We start from the raw sequence: 15,429 nt of genomic DNA, 5'->3' as shown, positions 1-15,429 counted from the left end.
CATTACTGGCCATTACCCGAAAAGCTTAACTATTACCTCTTTTAAGTTTGCATCCTGGTTAATTTACCTTTTCTTTTTCTTTTTTTTTTTTTTTTTTTTTTTTTTGGTTTTTGGGCCACACTCGGTGGTGCTCAGGGGTTACTCCTGGCTGTCTGCTCAGAAATAGCTCCTGGCAGGCACGGGGGACCATATGGGACACCGGGATTCAAACCAACCACCTTAGGTCCTGAATCGGCTGCTTGCAAGGCAAACACTGCTGTGCTAGCTGTGCTATCTCTCCGGGCCCTAATTTACCTTTTCTTTTTAATCAACTTAGAGAAGCCAACACCCCTCAAACCAAATACATCACTCCAATCCAAATCCTCTCAATTTATGAAAAAATTCAACATGAAATAAACATCTAGGGTCACTCACCAGTTGACACATTTCTAGTATCTTGGGCTACCTGTACTTCAATGTGTTTGTTTATCTCTGACTTATTTGGTGTATCTGCAGCCTTTGCAAAGTCTTCATGATCTTCATTTAAGGGAGTATCTGTAGGAATCACAGCCACATCTGAAGTGGCAAGTGATGCTGGAGTGGTAGCTTTCGATCCTCCTTGGCTCACATCAGAGAGTTCATCCTATAAGTAAAGTAATCATGAAAACACTTTGAATTTGCCTTAAACGACTGTTTTAAAAATGGGTGAAGAATAAACTTGCCAAAAAAAAAAAAAAAAAAAGAATAAACTTGCCAATAGAATTAGAGAAAATTGTATTTAAAGTTAATAGAGTCACTATCTCTGGAGTCTGTATACTAATAATTGGAAATTTTAAGCAAATTTAATTTTACCACATATTCATGAAGTTCTTACAGTTAAAAATGATAAGAGCAGGGGCCGGGCGGTGGCGCTGGAGGTAAGGTGCCTGCCTTGCCTGCGCTAGCCTAGGACGGACCGCGGTTCGATCCCCCGGCGTCCCATATGGTCCCCCAAGAAGCCAGGAGCAACTTCTGAGCGCATAGCCAGGAGTAACCCCTGAGCGTCACAGGGTGTGGCCCAAAAACCAAAAAAAAAAAAAAAAAAAAAATGATAAGAGCAGTAGATAGAGTTAAGGTACTTGCTTTGCATGTAGTCAATTCTAGATTGATCGCTGGAACAATGTTTGGTTCCCTGAGCTCAATGATAAAAATAAGTAAAATATATATAATAAAATGGAAAAATCACGCATTTACTATGAAAAAAAGCATACATTATCTTAATTAATATATATTAATATATATTAACTCCCAATAGTTCTATTTATCCCTTTTTATCCACTGTTACATCATTTTGATTTAAAACCATCTCCTAGAAGCCTCTGAGTGATGCAAATTAGAAATTACTACTTCTAGTTTATACTTATCAAAAAACAACTGATCTCTTAACCTGTTACTTTGATCACATAACTATGAAATCTTCCTGGAATTTATTCTTATCATCTTCAACACTTAACACTTAACTTATTTGAAAAGTTTAACATACCTTTTCTGTTTTCTATTATTTGTAAAACTATTAAATTAAAATGTAATCTAGATTAAAATGTCTTTTCCACAAACTATACATTCATATTAAAAAATTTTAGTAAGATCATCATGAGATACAGAGTTTAAAAATTCAACTACTTAGCTGAGTTTCAGTCACATAATATTCCAACACCCATTCTTTCACCCATCCTTTTTTAAATTTCTACCTGTTTATTTGCAAACTGTGGTGTGGGAGAAGTATTTCTTTGGAAACCAAATTCCTTACATTTTAAATATTATTGATTTAGAAATTTATCAGTTGTTTTTAAAAATGTAAAATGTAACTGGCAGAGAACTTTGTTACTTTTCTTAAAAAAGCATAGATAAGATTCACAATGAACAAGAAACCTAACTACCTTTGCCTTAATATTTGTTCATAGAATCTCTGATTCAAGACTTTAGCCCTTCTCAAATAAATTTAATGCTTTAAACTCTAGGTTTAAAAGATGGCATTAGAAGCCGGAGAGATAGCATGGAGGTAGGGCATTTGCCTTGCATGCAGAAGGACGGTGGTTCAAATCTCGACATCCCATGTGGTTCCCCGAACCTGCCAGGAGCAATTTCTGAGTGTAGAGCCAGGAGAAACCCCTGAACCAGGGGTCTCAAACTCAATTTACCTGGGGGCCGCAGGAGGCAAAGTCAGGTGAGGCAGGGCCGCATAAAGGATTTCACAAAAAAAAAAAAAAAAAGTCCTCAATCGTCATTATTAACAGTTTTAATTATTTCTTCTGAACATGAATAGAACATTGAGTGAAGATCATGAACAGTTCTTCTGAATATGGCATTTTTGCCTATTCCTTGCTGCCAGAGACTTGACAGTGCTTCTTCTCACAAATCTGAACCACATTTGGCTTTAGAGAGGAAGCAGTTGAGACCCTCAGTATGCTTTGAAGATCATCATCATTAAGTCTACACCTGTACTTTGACTTATTGAAGTTCAATGTAGAGAATAACTTTTCACACAAATATGTGCTCCCAAAAAGGCACATGGTGCGCTTGAACATTCGGGAAAGCTCAGGAAAGCTGGGGGGCAATTCTTTCAAAAATTGCCCATGCATGCCTGCTTTTCCACTAGTCTCCCTGAACTTGGCTTTGAGATCAGAGTTGCACTGCAGGTCAATGAGCTCCATTTGAAGCACAGGAGGGGCATCTTGCACATCAAAGGAAAAGGGGTCCACAAAAATTTGGAAAGTGGCTCTGTGCTTTTTGAAGTCTGCAAATCTGTGATCAAATTCCTTCTCTAGCTTAAAAATAGCATCAACATATTTCTCACCACTGAATGGTATGCCTGCATCCACAAGTTCCTTGCATGCTGGGAAATGGCAAAGATTTGTCTGAGAGAGCAGGGATTTCCATAACACAAGTTTTGTGGAGAATGCTCTCACGTTGTCATAGGCAGCACTGATAAGCTGCCCTGGGCCTTGTAACATTTTGTTTAGTACATTCAGCTTATGTGTGATGTCAACAAGAAAAGCTAAGTCCATGAGCCATTTGTGATCACTCAACTCTGAAACAGCATTCCCATCCTTCTCCATGAAGGCTTTCACTTCTCTCAACTCAAAAAATCTTTTCAGGACATTTCCCCTGCTGAGCCATTGTACCTCGGTGAAATAGAGCACATCTCCATATTCTGACTCCATTTCCTCTAAAAAAGCATGGAACCTCCTGTGCTTTAAGCCCCTGGATCTGATTGGTTGATGCATTTCACAACAACAGACATCACATTGTCATACGGCAGGCATTTACTGCAAAGGGCCTGCTGATGGATAATGCAGTGAAGAGCAATGGCTTTCTCTACACCCTCCTCTTCAAGTTTTTTTTGAACAAGTGCCACCAGTCCATTTTTCCTCCCTGTCATCGATGGCGCTCCATCGGTTATTATTCCAACAAACCTCTTCCATGGCAAACCTGCATTCTCAATGGCATCACAGAGATGCCGAAATATCTCATTAGCGGTGGTCTGGCCATGCATTGGAATTATTGTGAGCAGCTCCTCTGTCAATTCAAAATTGCAATCAACACCACGGACATAAATTGTGAGCTGCACAGTATCTGTTTTATCTGTGCCCTTGTCAAGAGCAACTGAGTATGCATCAAAACATTTGGCTTTCTCACACAGTTGATGATAAATGTCACTTGACATGTCAGAAATGCACTCTGCCACAGTGTTGGCAGAAAGGCTGATTTTGCTAAACTGACCTTTCTTTTCCAGACAGATAATACTTGCAGCCTGTAACATGCATTTTTTAACAAACTCTCCTTCTGTGAATGGTTTCCCTGCCTTAGCAATTATCTCACTAACCATGTAACTAGCTTCGACTGATGCAACATTCTCTTTGGTTGCTTTCTTGAAGAAATCTTGTTGCTTCATTAGACATGCTTTAAGACTGGCAACCCGCTTGGCTCTCTCATTTCCTTGATATTTTGCACATTCCTCAGCATGTTTAGTTGAATGATGGCGTTTCAAGTTGTATTCCTTGTGCACTGCAACTTTCTCTGAGCAAATAAGACATGTGGGGATGCCCCTGTGCTCAACAAAGAAATACTGCATCTCCCACTTTTCCTGAAGCTGTCTGTGCTCGTCATCAATCTTTCTCTTCATTGCAGGCTTTGATGAAGTCATGATGAAGGTATGACAAAATCTAATTCTGTAATAAACTTCTCTCCCTTAGGCCTCCGATAATGCAAGGGACAGTGGGCAGGAGCAGCGGAAATGACGTCTGTGCTAGGCGCAAAGTATTCACGATTATTCGCTTACCGAATATTCGCAATAAAAAATTGCATTAGTAAGAAAAAAAAATCGCATTAAGCATTTGCATACCCCGTATGGAACTGCTGGGGTATGCGAATGTTTAATGCGATTATTCGGGAATACTGCAATATTTGAAGGCTGGTCGCGGGCCACAAAATGTTGTACGGAGGGCCGCAAACGGCCTGTGGGCTGCGAGTTTGAGACCCCTGCTGAATGCTGCTGAGTGTGACCTCCCCCAAAAATAAAAGATGGCATTATAGAAAAAAATATTTGAAAGATAATTTTTAAAATTAAAGAAATTTTGAAATGCTGAGTATAAATTCATATTTACCAAAAATACTATGAATATGTACTATCACTTATATCAAAAAGGTAATAAGTGGTTTGAAGGTCAAAACAACTATCAATAATAACTAAATTATTGATTATTTATGGGAGCCACACCTGGCAATGCTTGGAGAGCCATGTAAAGCTGGGGGTAAAAACTGGTGTTCTTGCATGTAAAGCATGCACTCCATTTCCATTTCCCAGGCCCTATTTATTTACTTGCTTATTTATTCATTTATTTATTTTAACATTTTTGTTTGAAGACCACAGATGGCTATACCCAATTTATTCCTGGCTCTCTGCTCAGGAATCGTTCCTAGTGGGGCTTGGAAGATCATGTTAGGTGACAGGAACTGATTCTGGCACCATGTGAAAGGCAGCACCTGAACTCAGTGTACTATCTCCTCCCTCCAATTTACTTTTTTTTTTTTTGGTTTTTGGGCCACACCTGGCGATGCTCAGGGGTTACTCCTGGCTGTCTGCTCAGAAATAGCTCCTGGCAGGCACGGGGGACCATATGGGACACCGGGATTCGAACCAACCACCTTTGGTCCTGGATCGGCTGCTTGCAAGGCAAACACCGCTGTGCTATCTCTCCGGGCCCCTTAATTTCTTTCTTTTTTTTTTTTTTTGGTTTTTGGGCCACACCCGTTTGACACTCAGGGGTTACTCCTGGCTATGCACTCAGAAATCGCCCCTGGCTTGGGGGGACCATATGGGACACCGGGGGATCGAACCGCGGTCCGTCCTACGCTAACGCTTGCAAGGCAGACACCTTACCTCTAGCGCCACCTTCCCGGCCCCTTAATTTCTAATCTTGACAATTAGTTAATATCGGTGAATGCTGGGTATGGTTAACAAAAATAAATGTACTATGTTTACAACTTTTCTATATATCTAAAAGTACTTCTAATAAAAAAAGTATTTCTAAATAAAAGATTTAATTAATCTCTACCAGGGAAGACCCTACTGCTGCTCTGACATTGATTTACTCAAGAGTCTTCCCTTAACACTGAGAAGATTTAAACAACAACGACGACCTGCATACTGGACTGGGCTTTCTGCATTGCCCTTTAATTCTGAGTTGAAATGAGACACCGCTCCGCCACCATCCTGACTTCAATATAGAATATACTGATTCCAGGACCTTCAATACAGAAACAGGATACCAACAACAGAAACTGTGAAAAATATAACTGTATGGGCACTACAGACAATGACCAGGATTGGACAAACTAGTTTGCCTGGGGCCTAGAAATGGTCTTATGTCAGGAAACTTAGGGGTAAGGTCTCCTTGTACTTAGGCCAAAAGTTTTTCCTTTCCATGACTCCCATACTTTGGGCCCATGCAGACGATAATTACCACTCTAACATTGTTTATACAGTGGTCCTTTAACTCTAAACCTTTAAGAAACCACTAGTAAAAATATCTGGAACTGCAAAAAAAAAAAAAAAAAAGAGGTTTACATTAGTGTTAACATATATTAGCATTCTGGGGGATAAAGGAGGGAGAAAAGGATATATGCTTGGGAGCAGTGGTGAACGGAGGACAACACTGGGGGTGATGGATATTCCCCTGATTCAATGTTAATATGTACCTAAAATACTACTATGAAAGATATGTAAGTCATTATGATAAAAAAAAAAATTGTGTTTTATTTAGAAATGTTCTTTGGGGCCCAGAGAGATAGCACAGGGCCGTTTGCCTTGCAAGCAGCCAATCCAGGACCAAAGGTGGTTGGTTCGAATCCGGGTGTCCCATATGGTCCCCCGTGCCTGCCAGGTGCTATTTCTGAGCAGACAGCCAGGAGTAACCCCTGAGCACCGCCTGGGGTGGTCCAAAAACAAAGAAACAAACAAACAAAAAAGAAATGTTCTTTGACTTACATGTATTATATTATATTAATTATATGTTACGTTATGTTACGTTATGTCAGTTTACCTCAATATGTTAATCAATTTTGTCTCTTGAAAAAATTCTTACAATAAAAAATTTAAAAAAAGGTTTAGTTAAGATGGGTATGTCTATCAGTGGTAGATTTGCAATTGTGAAGTACTGGGCTTAATACTCAGCACAACAAAAAGTATCTTTAAAATAAAAACGTTTTGATCTATTTTGAAATTTTAAGTACAGATGTTTTTACAGCAGGAAGCCTTAATCGCTGAAGACATAGGGAAAAAGTCCAATTACAGTAAAGATTCAAGTTTGGCAAAGTTAAATTACAAGGAACAGAGGAGGGGGGGGAATTCTTATGCATAAGAATGCTTGTTCTGTTCAAAGAATTCCTATTCTGTATTCAAAGCACATCCCTTGAAAAAAGCAGCACACACTGGCCAATGGCTTTACATACCAAACCCTACTAACAAGAGCTTCTCACACTGCTCCACTGAAGTGTTTAAATCACACGGTCTCAGAAGAACTCTTTAAAAATTTCACAAGTACAAATCTAACCACTATTTAGTTGAAATAGTTTTTTAATATCTGTTTTAAAAGTCACACTCTACCATCAACAACCTAAAATAGTTTCCAAAAAAAGTTTCTGGGGTGCCGTAAGTATCCACATGCGCACACATATACATCCCTTTTTTGTTCAACTTTACTTAAACCAAGTTGTTCTAATGCAGTTGTTTCAATGTCCCAACACTAATTCCACCACTCCCTCCACCACTGTCCTCAGTTTTCCAACTATACCACCCAAAACCCTTGGTAGGAACAAAATCATTTCTTTTATGTTGCTTGCTACAACTAAGTGGTAATAGAATTATTAAGAAAAAAAAACCCTTACGATGAAAAATTAGATCAATAAGGGAAAATTTGTAATAATTGTTATTTCTGGGCCGGAGAGATAGCATGGAGGTAAGGTGTTTGCCTTTCATGCAGAAGGTCATCGGTTCCCCGTGCCTGCCAGGAGCAATTTCTGAGCATGGAGCCAGGAATATCCCCTGAGCACTGCTGGGTGTGACCCAAAAACCACACACACACACACACACACAAAAAGTTATTTCTTTCAATGGCATTATTAAGTCACTTTTAAGGTTAATGCTACCAGCAATACCTTGTGGCATATGTATTTTAGCATCTCTCAGAGAAAAAAGAAAATATTCCCATCCTAAGCCCATATTAATGACTTATTAATACAGGTTAACATCATTAGTGAATAACTATGAATAGTCAGCTGATAATAAATGAATTATTCCATTCCATGTTCGATTAATTTCTGGATTAAATAACCAGGTGTCTTACACGGTAATAATCAGAATATATTTCCCTCTGCCAGACATTTTTGTTTTGGGGCCACATCCAGTGATGCTCAGGGGTTACTCCTGGCTCTGCACTTAGTAATTAATTATTCCTGGCAGTGCTTGAGAGACCATGTGGATGATATACCAGGGACTGAATTACGACTCAGGCACAGGCAAATGCCCTACTGGTTATACTATTGATTCAGGCCCGGGTACACTTTTTTGAAGTATGAAAAGTATTCCTCCCACTTAATTTTGTTTTGGGAAAGGAACACATTCAAGTATGCTATGGAGGATGGGTGTTTTCAAAGCTCTAATACACCTACATGTAGGCTAAAAAAAAAACCATTGTGTCTGTGGGGGGAGAGTGTTTCCTAGTTGCATCACTGGACTGATACTGAGCAGCTTTATTAATTTCTAATAAAACAAGCAAGGAAATAAATTTCAGTACTATGTTGCTAAAAATACTTTCCTGGAGCCAAGGAAGTGGCTCATGGGGCTAAAACATATGTGCAGGAAACCCAGGATTGACCCAGAATACCATGGTGAGACCACTTGAAGCACCCTTAGGAGTGGCCTCTAAATACTGCTGAATTTGCGCCACCCTTTTTTTGTTTTGTCGGACCACACCTGGCAGCGCTCAGGGTTTATTCCTGGGCTCTGCACTCAAAAATTGCTCCTGGCAGGCTTGGGAACCATATGGAATGCTGGGGATCAAATCCGAGTCCATACGAGGTCAGCTGCATGCAAGGCAAACACCCTACTACTATGCTCCTTGCCCCTATTTTTTAAGAGCAGTTTAATGGGGGAAAACTGGTTATATATATATATATATATATATATATATATATATATATATATATATTTTTTTTTATTAACAGTTTACTATTCTGAAAACATTTCAAAGGTCAATAAACAATTTTAAATTCTTCTACCTCCCAGAGCTGAGAGCTTTTATTATATGAATTTTTTAACTCCAAGTAGATAGTCAACAAACATATTCTGAGTGGTCACCAAGTACTACTAGGCTCTTTTCTAAATGCTAGGGATATAACAGCAAGTACAATAGAACTTATATTTTATAAAAGCACATAGATTTTGGGGCTGGAGAGATAGCATGCAGGTAGGGCATTTGCCTTGCATGCAGAAGGATGGTGGTTCAAATCCCGGCATCCCATATGGTCCCCAGAGCCTACCAGGAGTGATTTTTGAGTGTAGAGCCAGGAGTAACCCCTGAGCGCCGCGTGTGACCCAAAACAAACAAACAAAAAGCACATAGATTTTGTGTTCTTGTGGAGAAACAGACAAAAATATGTAAATGTGGGTTAAAGTGATAGCATATAGGTAGGGCATTTGTCTTGTGTGTGGGCCGACCTGGGTTCAATCCCCAGCATCCCATATGGTCCCATGAGCCTTCCAGGAGTGATTTCTGTGTGCAGAGCGAGGAGTAATCCTGAGAGCTGTCAGGTGTAGCCCAAAAATAACAACAAAAAGTAAATGAAAGTTTTTTGTTTTGTTTTGTTTTCGGGCCATAACCAGTGACACTCAGGGGTTACTCCTGGCTATGTGCTCAGAAATCGCTCCTGGTTTGGGGAACAATATGGGACACCAGGAGATTGAACAGTGGTCTGTCCTAGGTTAGCGCATGCAAGGCAAATGCCCTACCACTTGTGCCACCATTCCGGCCTCAAATGACAGTATTTTAGAAGTTACACAAGGGTAGCCTTCAAAGTACTTAGCCCAAGATTCTCCCCCAATTACATTGAGTGTCAAGTTGCACATAGTTAAATAGAATTAATTATTGGTGGGCCCAGAGAGTGTCAAGAATTAAACTGCCCGGAGAGATAGCACAGCGGTGTTTGCCTTGCAAGCAGCCGATCCTGGACCAAAGGTGGTTGGTTCGAATCCGGGTGTTCCATATGGTCCCCCGTGCCTGCCAGGAGCTATTTCTGAGCAGACAGCCAGGAGTAACCCCTGAGCATCGCCGGGTGTGGCCCAAAAACCAAAACCCAAAAACCAAAATATATTATTGGTGGCCTGTTCAGAAGGTTTTACAATGTAACAACTATAATCAACATTTTCTTTTTACATGAGGAATGGAGATGGATCAAATTGGTGGTGCCTGAGGGTTGAAGTAACTGGTTTTCAACCTATTCATAATATCCTTTCAATTCATGTACTTATCCCACCTGGGCAGGCAGAAATCTGGATTGGCCCCCATCCCTATCTGTTCTCTACCCATGGGGGTGGTTCTACTCTTCCCAATAAAGACCAGAGGTCAAAGAATCTTTTTCCAGCTTTGGCCCACAGCTTGTCTGTCTGCCTGCCAGTGCCCTTTTGTCTGCTTCAAGACAGCGTGTAGTGGAAGTTCCGGAACCCATTTTATCTCTCTAACCTGTGTGGATTATTTCTGGTGTCAGTGTCGCTTCTAGATCCGAGTCCCAAGATTGGGGTAAGAGGTTTCCTCTAGCTTACAGGAGATAATCGTGCCATACTGGGAAGGAAACCAGGGCTTCCCACATGCAAAGCATGTGTTGAATACACAAGTATGTGTGTGACCCCTAGTTGTCATAACAATAATGACTAGGGCTGGAGAGATAATACAGCAAGTAGAATGCTTGCCTTGTGGTTGACCTGGAGAGGTGGATGGGGTTTGGATCCTTGGCATCCTATAAGATCTTCCTGAGCAAAAATCCAGTTATAAACCCTGAGTTTTGCTGGATGTGCCCCCCCCCCCAAACAACAACAAATCCAACCCTCCTCTACATACACATACAATAATGACAACAGGGAAGAGGAAAAATCAGTAAGCAGAACTGGAGATATAGTGCAGGAGGTAAGGTCTTACTTGCAACCAATGCCAGTTTAAATCCTTGGCACTGCATATAGTGTTCTGAGCATTGCCAGGAGAGCTCAGGAGTAAGCCCTGTGAATTAACAACCAAGTATGACCCTAAAGTAAAAAAAAAAAAATTATCTTGGGATCAGAGACACAGAGTTTATCTTGCACATGGCTGACCAGGGTTTGATACCCAGAATGCCATATTGTCCCCTATTGTCCTCTAAGGACAGGACTCAGGCAGGACAATTCCCGAATACTTCTGAGCATTGTTAAGTATGGTACACACACACACCACTAAATAAAAGGGGCAGAAGAGTATGTGGAAACACAAAGTTCAACGGCTAAAACACATGCTTTGCAACTAGAAGCTTGGGTATGATTTCCCAATACTACAGTCAGAATATCAATAGGAACAACCCATGAGTACTGCTACGTGGCCCAAAAGCCCCAAACTTCCCTTTATTTTATCCTTTTCCCAAATGAAAGATACAGGTTAAACTCTTATGCTTCAAAGAATCAGGCCATAAGTTAATTTATCAGACTGGTGACCAACGGTCCTTTCTAAAAACAGCTTTTCTGACTTTTCTATATGTTGCTTCTTGTGCTCAAGCAGGTAAAATGATTCTCTAGACCTCCAGTCCACCATCTTCCAACTTGTAGGTATGTTTGTCTACCTATTAGTCTTTTGAGTTCTACTTAAGCAATAGTACCAGATCAATAAGGTCACATTTATTTGATATCAAATTCTTGGTCAAGAATATAATCTATAGGTGCACACGTATTGCCTGGGTACCTGGTACTCATATTGCCTGCATTTCCCCTCTTGAGATGTGGACTTCCATGCTCTCATATTTTCACTCTGAGATGTGTAATGGGAATCGCTCCGCCTTTTTTTTTTTTTTCTTTTTGGTCTGGGTCATACCCAGTGTTGCTCCTGGGTTACTCCTGGCTCTGCACTCAGAAATTGCTACTAGCAGGCTCAAGGGACCATATGGGATGCCGGGAATTGAACCAGAGCCCTTCCTGTGTTGGCTGCATGCCAGGCAAACACCCTACTGCTGTGCTATCACTCTGGCCCCTACTCTAGCCTTCTTGTCCTCTCCTTTTCCTCCCTCAGAAGACCCAAATAAAGCCTGTTCTGACTTTAAAAAAAAAAAAAAAAGGAATATAAGGAATATTATCTCTAAGAGGCTAGGAGATGGCTCAGTGACTTAAAGCACCTGCCTTGCAAGTATGAGGCCAGGAGTTCAATCCCTAGTATCACCCACAGCCACTGAATAAACCCCAGTAGGCTCAACTTTTGGAATGTCCAGTACCACAACAGAGTGTGTACACAGTCATGTATGCAGAGCACTGAGACCAGTGGTTCAAACTTAAGAAACTGTGAGAATCCTGACCACCCTTGAAAAGAACTCTAACTAGACCATGCTCAGGTACTATAAGTAAATGACTGAAACTCAAAAATAAACACTGCAGTGGGATGTGTGGCTTCTAAGGAACACTACAACAAAGTGATAAGATCCTCAAGGTCATCACAACAGCAGCAACCAATGGATGGGGAAAAGGTGAAAAAGGAGCCAGAGAAATAGTACAGTGGGTACAGTATCAACCCAGTTTGATCCCCAAGCACTACATAAGATCCCCTGAGTGATACCAGAGACAGAAGTGATCACTGAGCACAGTCAGGCATGGTCCCAAAATCACAGTTCAATCCCCCAGTGTCCCATATGGTCCCCTAAGCAATTTCTGAGCACATAGCCAGGAGTAACACCCGTGCGCGCGCGTGTGTGTGTGTGTGTGTGAGAGAGAGAGAGAGAGAGAGAGAGAGAGAGAGAGAGAGAGAGAGAGAGAGAGAGAGAGAGAGAGAGAGAGAGAGTTAATGCTATGACTGTTTATCTAAACATTTGCAATGCATTTTTGAATTTTGTTTTATAATGGGCTTGGGGAAAGGAATTGGTTTATTTCTGTTTAACTAATGACACTTCCAACAGTAAAACACAAATTTCAGGTAGCAATCATTTTCTGCTCTGATGTAGCATAAATCAAATGGCAATTTTAATCATTAGTGTCATTTGTATACTAATCCAGATGTAATAATACTGTTGTTTTTTTTTCTTTGACACATATAATGAAAAGGATTAGTAAATCTCAAATTTTGTGAAGAGTTCACATTCACATTGAAAAATAATTTTACCAACTAAAATTCATTCAGACTATTCCATTTTGTTATGTTTTGGCCATTACTTTGAGTTTAAAAACATACACATATGTAGGGGCCAGAGAGACAGTAGAACAATTAGAGCATTTGTTTTGCAAATACATAGCTACTCAGTTTTGATCCTTAGGACCATATATAATTCTCTGAACCCTCCAGGAGTGATCCTTAAGCACAGAGCCATGACCAAGCCCTGAGGTCCATGAGGTGTGGTCCAAAAACCAAAAAACCAACTAAATAAACAAAAACACCAAATCACACACAACAAAAACAACAACTATAAAATACAAATTGAAGATTTCAGTATCGTGAAACTTACCTTGAGACTGGTATGAGAACGTGGTTGACTTAATTCCTGAAACTTCCACTGTTCTGATCCAGGGGTCTCCCCACCTTTTTGAGTATCCGGTGTAAGTAATCCATCTCCAGCAGGTAATGGGAAAATCCCTAATGAGATAGGGCGTTCTTTTCTGTTTGGAGAGGGGAAGGGGGTGTGAAAAGTGAACCTTCATTCATTCATTTTTACGTTTTCCTATTCCTCATCACTGTAAATAATTAGCCTGAACTTTTATAGCATCATCATCATCGCTCATATAATAAATACTATTTGCCTCTCTGAACAAGTGGACTTGCCAAAGAGTCTCGGCAGTCTAAACTAGCCCCAAGAAATCATCTAAGAAAATCCTAAAAAACAATTTAGGTAATCTTTTAAGTTACTGATAAGCTCCTCACCCAGAAAATAGTCCGTGGCCTGATTCAGAGCAAGAGTTACTCAGCTATTACTCATGCTTAGTCCTAGTGAGACCTGCAATGCCTTCTTTAGCAATAACCCCCACTCGGACCTACTCCATTTTCCAAATCCAAACAATCCCCAAAATGTTTAACCAAATCAATTTAAAATAAAGAAAATTAGTATATAATCTAAGTCAGTATTTTTTTTTTTTTTTTTTTTTTTGGTTTTTGGGCCACACCCGTTTGACGCTCAGGGGTGACTCCTGGCTATGTGCTCAGAAATCGCCCCTGGCTTGGGGGGACCATATGGGACGCCGGGGGATCGAACCGCGGTCCTTCCTTGGCTAGCGCTTGCAAGGCAGACACCTTACCTCCAGCGCCACCTATCCGGCCCCCTAAGTCAGTATTTTAAGAAGCAATTAGGGGTTGTAGTGATAGCACAGCGGGTAGGGAGGACATTTGCCTTGCATGCAGCTGACCTGGGTTCAATCCGTAGCATCCTCTGTGGTTGCCCTTCCCCACACCCAAGCCCACCAAGAGTAATTTCTAAAGCCAGGAGTAATTTCTGAGCTCCACCAGGTGTGACCCAAAACCAAGACCAAAAAATGTATGTAGGAAGCTGTAATTTGTAATTTTACACACACACACACACACACACACACACACACACACACACACACACACACACACACGATAGCGCGCATACGTTCCTTTCAAAAACTGTATAGAGAAGCTGGAGCAACAGTATGACAAGTAGGGCATTTGCCTTATACGTGGTTGACTGGGGTCCAACCTCTGGCATTCCACAGTGCCCCAAACACTGCCAGGAATGATTCCTGAGTACAGAGCCAGGAGTAACATCTAAACATCACCAAGTGTGGCTCCAAAACAAAATAAACAAAAATTGTACAGAGAGAGGACCAGAATACATAACTCACTGATAACAATATAAACCTGCCATGTAATAAAATCCTGCGTTTGATTGTTGGCACTGAAAAAAACAACAAATTCAGTACATAGGAGAAAACCCATTATAATTTTTTTTTGAGCAAGAAAATAAAATGAAATCAATGAAAGATGGAAGAATTTCCAACTTTGGGGGATAAACGTCAATAAACAAGAGTTACAATTTTAATAATAAAAGAATTTCAATAAGACACACACTCTTAGTTGATGCATAAAGTCAAAAGAGCTTTTCAGAGAGAGGAAATGAGCTCAATAACAGGTCATTCTGGGTCATTAATTCAAGAGTGAGACACTAAAGATTTGGGACTTCCTGAGACTATTGCCTCTTTTGGGAAGAATAAAAAACTGAATATTAATATTTAATTAACATTTGGTTCTGAGAGAGAGAGAGAGAGAGAGAGAGAGAGAGAGAGAGAGAGAGAGAGAGAGAGAGAGAGAGAGAGAGAGAGAGAGAGAGACTATAAAGGCAGGCAGTGGGGGAAGGGCAAGGAAGAGGACAGCAAGGAAACAGGGGACATTGGTGACTGGACATTGGTGAAGAGTGTTGGACATTATATGACTGAAACTCAATCATAAAAACTTTGAAAAACTTTGGAAAAGTCAAGAAAAACAATGATTCAATTAAAAATATATTAGAATTTTTATTAACATTTAAAAAATTTAAAGCAACAGAAATACCATATATACCAATCTTCTTATGGTATTCAACCTGTTATGGTATTCAAATTTAAAACAGACTGATACAATGAAATAATTATCAAAGTGGGAAAATATTCCATTTTCTAAATTATTCTTTTGCTCCATTAACTTC

The 15,429-nt window shown here is 40.2% G+C and overlaps 1 protein-coding gene across 6 annotated transcripts in view; it reads right to left on the bottom strand.

Moving 5' to 3' along the window:
• The window catches only part of SPAG9 (sperm associated antigen 9), a 142,638-nt gene that overhangs the window by 56,512 nt on the left and 70,697 nt on the right, over window positions 1–15,429 (bottom strand). For all 6 annotated transcript variants that reach the window (XM_049770948.1, XM_049770964.1, XM_049770956.1 and 3 more), the window contains 2 exons: window positions 13,240–13,390; window positions 415–622 (listed from right to left, as the gene is read on the bottom strand). In XM_049770948.1, coding sequence (XP_049626905.1) covers window positions 415–622; window positions 13,240–13,390 — 359 coding nt within the window. The remainder of the gene's footprint in view (window positions 1–414; window positions 623–13,239; window positions 13,391–15,429) is intronic.

This window comes from Suncus etruscus, chromosome 1, assembly GCF_024139225.1.
Source record: "Suncus etruscus isolate mSunEtr1 chromosome 1, mSunEtr1.pri.cur, whole genome shotgun sequence".
Classification (NCBI taxonomy): domain Eukaryota; kingdom Metazoa; phylum Chordata; class Mammalia; order Eulipotyphla; family Soricidae; genus Suncus; species Suncus etruscus.
Note: the sequence above shows the minus strand (reverse complement) of the source record. Positions and strands in the feature narration are given on the sequence as shown.